Source organism: Grammomys surdaster, unplaced genomic scaffold (assembly GCF_004785775.1).
Source record: "Grammomys surdaster isolate TR1022 unplaced genomic scaffold, NIH_TR_1.0 66, whole genome shotgun sequence".
Classification (NCBI taxonomy): Eukaryota; Metazoa; Chordata; class Mammalia; order Rodentia; family Muridae; genus Grammomys; species Grammomys surdaster.
The window spans coordinates 3,590,741-3,595,093 of NW_021604568.1; the positions used below are offsets into that span (position 1 = coordinate 3,590,741).

General features: G+C 39.6%; 1 protein-coding gene across 1 annotated transcript in view; it reads left to right on the top strand.

Annotated features, from left to right (window-relative positions):
• Positions 1–3,446: 3,446 nt before the first annotated feature.
• Abcc2 (ATP binding cassette subfamily C member 2) overlaps positions 3,447–4,353 on the top strand; it is a 59,665-nt gene continuing 58,758 nt past the window's right edge. Inside the window, exon 1 of the mRNA XM_028776195.1 lies at positions 3,447–3,686. Coding sequence (XP_028632028.1) covers positions 3,657–3,686 — 30 coding nt within the window. The 5' untranslated portion in view covers positions 3,447–3,656. The remainder of the gene's footprint in view (positions 3,687–4,353) is intronic.

The window sequence follows — 4,353 nt, forward strand, 5'->3', positions numbered from 1 at the left end:
ATCATTATGTCTCATCCTATATAAAACATTCATTCAAAATGGCTCTGGGACTTTAATGGAAGATAGGAAAATTTGAAACTGCTGGGAAGAAAAACTTAGGATAATGTCAAGCGAAATTAGACAATACTGCATGTTTTCTCTCAGACATGGAATCTAGAATTAAAAATTTAAACCCATAAAAGTAGAGCCCTATTTGAGGCTAAAACGAAACAGAGAGAACAAGGACTTACAAACCACTGAAGGATGAATGAACATGACCAAAGTACATTGTGTGTCTTTGCAAACATCTCATGATGAAACTTTCTGCATTGTACAAATGACATATGCTAACAATAAAACCACATTTATTTATGTTATATGTGCATGCACATGAGTGCATGTGTGGAGATCAGAGGAATACTTGCCGGAGCTGCTTCTCTTCCTTATGGGTTCCAGGAATTGAATTCATGTTGACCTGCTTGGTAGCAAGAACCCCCTGAACAATCTCACAAGTCCTAAAACTAAAATAAGTAATGTCTAGTTTGACGGGAACTTTCAGGCTAACTATAGCTCATTTAAATGATTTAGAGGGTCAATAGCTGTTGAGAGCAGGGAGTCTTATCTGTTATGAGCAAGGAGTTAGACTCCCCCGAGGGGAGAGGAGCGACAGCTCTTGCTCCACTCAGGGATCGTATACTGGATTTGACTATGAGATCATCAGCTCCTCAAGAGGGAAGAGAGAGAACGCCAAGAGACAGAGGGTTTGGAATTCAGTTACTTCTTTAATGATAATGCACAGCAAGCAATATATTATCACAAATGCTAAGGTTATTACTACAACAAGATACTGCCACATTTCCTATGCATTGCCTCTAACAATATGCACAATTAACACAAATAATAAGTTGCTAATTACCAAAGAAATAAGCATAGCAATAAACACATCATTCATTCATGGATTATACGACCTGAGTCCTTATGTTGGTTTTGGGTTACAGGTCCAGAGTCCAGTAAGGTGGGGTCAGGCTGGGGCTTCCAGATAATTTGACCTCATAGGGTACTTGACCACGAAGAAGCTGGAGGCATTGGTCTCTCAGTTAACTCTTTGATGACCGGGTGCTGAGGAGGCTTTGTTCAGAGGATCACATTGGCCAGTCATAGCTACAAGTGTGAAGTTAAGTGCTCTGGACGGGCTCCTCTTTTATGTTGGATTTGGCGTTACTCCTGACATGCATGGCAGATAACCACTCGTGTCTGGTTATCTCAGCACAGCTTCATTTTCAGACTTGCCTTTACAAGTACCAGACTAGTCTCTACAAGTACCAGAGATGTCTTTACAAGTTTCCTATTACAAAATGGAGTTAGTCCTGTTTAAGAGCCTGCTCCTTACAATGACCAACATTTAAAAAAAACCCACTATACTAAGATAATAAAAATATCATTGCAGAAAAGCAACTTAGTTACTTAGAGGCTTAAAACAACATTTGACTATTCCTCATAATTCGTGTGCCGGTTGGGTGAGTGTTCTGATTCTCCTGGGAGTACCACTGGGTCAGCATCCACCTGGAAAGTCAACTGAGGTGATGGTCTTGGAAGATAGCGGGTCGTAATCTTGGACCACAACCAGAGTAGCTGAGATGAATTACGCAATCTCTCTCTCTCTCTCTCTCTCTCTCTCTCTCTCTCTCTCTCTCTCTCTCTCTCTCTCTCTCTCTCTCTCTCTCTCTCTCTGTGTGTGTGTGTGTGTGTGTGTGTGTGTGTGTGTGTGTGTGTGTTCGATCTGTTTTCCCCTTGGTATCTAATCTTTTGGTAGTTAGGTCCTCATCATGCTAAAACATTTCAGGAAATGAAGTGAAGGCAGAAAAAAAAAAAAGACACACGAGCTCTTGGGTTTGGGCTTGATAATTTACCCAGGATCATTTCTGCCACATTTTCCTGAACAAAGCAAATTCAGTCACTTAAAAAGTCGAAACACAAGTTCTTTCTGGGAATAGTTGTGAAATTTTCATGGCCACAATTTATCACCATTTCAGAAATTTCTTGACACACTCAGCTTCTTTTTTTTTTTTTTTTTTTACTGAATGCCATCAGAAGTTAGCGCCGTCCTAAAGTCCACCACCTCTGGATTCCTAGATGGGTCCCTGTCCATCATCACAATATCTACTGAGTTTAAATGCCTCTGTGGAGTACCACTGTTTTGTTTTGTTTTCTGGCTTAGGACTATGACAAATGTAGCAAATCCCTCAGTTTAGAAAAGAAGTATGTTTCCATTTTTCATGTTATATTTTACTAGCAGAAAATGAAAATGTGCTGTTCTGAATATCCTCAGATCTCATGTTAACTAGAACATCTAAGTCAAGACATGCCTGCTGACATGTCACTACAGACTGGAGGATTATGTAGAACTTGTTTTTGAAATCAACACAAACTCAATTCTGAAGCTGAATAGCAGAACTCATTTATAATGCCTTATTCGAATAAACAAGAATATAAGCCAGGCGTGGTGGTGTTCAGGAGACAGAGGCCAGCAGATCTCTGTGAGTTCCATCCCAGCCTGACCTACAAAATGAGTTCCAGGGTTTCACATTGAGACCTTGTTCCCCAAAACAAAACAAAACAAAAACCAAGATAAATAATATATTAAGTTGTTTCTATTACCAACAAAACAGCCTCTGTTTACTGGAGGGTGAGGGGCCATACACAGTTGGCATAAAATTTCAGTTTTGCAAGGTGAAAAGTTCTAGAAATTGGTTAACAATAGGAGTCCACTTAGCACTGCTGAATTATATACTTAGAATGAGTCAAGATGATACATTTTAAATGCTATTATACAAATAATACTTTATAATTATGAAAAAAAAAACAAAAATACAACAAATAGAAAATAAAAAGAAAAACTGCCTAATCCTTCCAGTAAGACTAACATTTTATTCCTCAAATTATGTTCATTGGTTCACAATGCTTTTGCTCTTTCCTATAACTTGACCTTTTCGAACAATGTTTGTAATACTTTAAACCATGTTTTATGTTTATTATAAGTTCTTAATCAAAAATTCAGAGGAGCCAGGCATGGTGATGCATGCCTTTAATCTCAGAAATTGGGAGGCAGAGGCAAGTGTATCTCTGTGAGTTTGAGGCCAGCCTGGTCTACAGAGTGAGTTCCAGGACAGTGAGAGCTACACAGAGAAACCTGGTCTCAACAAAACAAAACAAAAATCAGAGGAACGGGTATTTAGCAGCTCTGTGAACTCTTAACCGAGTTCAAACTGAAGTAAAACCCCATGTATAGGGAAGCATAGGTCACTATAGGGTTTTTTTGTTTTTTTTTTTTTGTAACGTGTACAGGGCTCCTGACCTGCCAACTACATTAATGTCTTTGATTGGTTCTTTCTAGATTTGGTCACACTACAGGGGCAGGTCTTCGGAGAGGTGATAAGCCTCCCTGTACCTATTGATTCCCGGTCACGTGTCTGCTCACTGGGATGACATAATGTACACTCAGCAAAGTTAACTATTAAGTTGTCAGGGTGAAAGGTCAGGAGGCAGGCCTTTAACTGGGCAGTGAGGATGGGAAAGCACAGCGTTCCTTAACATCTGCTTTCTTTGAGGAAAAAGGTAAAGAAGAAACAAGACAATCATAGAAAAGTCTTTGTAACAGAAGAGCGCCGGAAATCATTATGGAAGAGTACTGCAACTCGACTTTTTGGGTGAGAAATTACATTTATTCTCATGGTTTCCTCTTCTCAAACTAGGCAAGCATGGCCACCAGTAGGAACCAGTAAATTTAGAGGTATATTTGGCCTAAAGTTCTGTTTTTTAAGAAAAAAAAAATTCTTAATTTAGCTACATGATTTTAACACCTGGGAAAGACATTTCATTTTCCTTTAGCGTTTGCTTAGTGCATTGGAGATGATATTCTTGGACTAGCTGCAGAAGAGCCTTTTATCAGAGAAATAAAGAAAAATGTAATTTCTTCAGTCAGTCCTAGGAAGGAGATTATTAAATAACATTTTGTAGGGTAGGAGGAAAAGAGAAGGCGTATGCCTCGGTCTTTTGGGGTTGTACTGATGTCATTAGTGACCTTCCATAATGCTGAGAAGAGCAGGAAAGACATTAGATAGTCCTTAATGCGTTAGGAAGAACTTAAGCCCCCCACGCCTTCATGGTCAAGGCATGAAGACTATTAAAAGGTAGCTAACCATCTCTTGAGAATCCCCTTTGAAGACTGGGAACGGTGGGCATGGAGGCACACACTTTTAATCCCAACACTTGGTTGGGAGACAGAAGCAGGCAGATCTCTGTGTGTTTAAGACAAACTTAGTCTACGAGGCAAATTCTAGGACAGCCAAGGCTGTTACACAGAGAAAGTCTGGG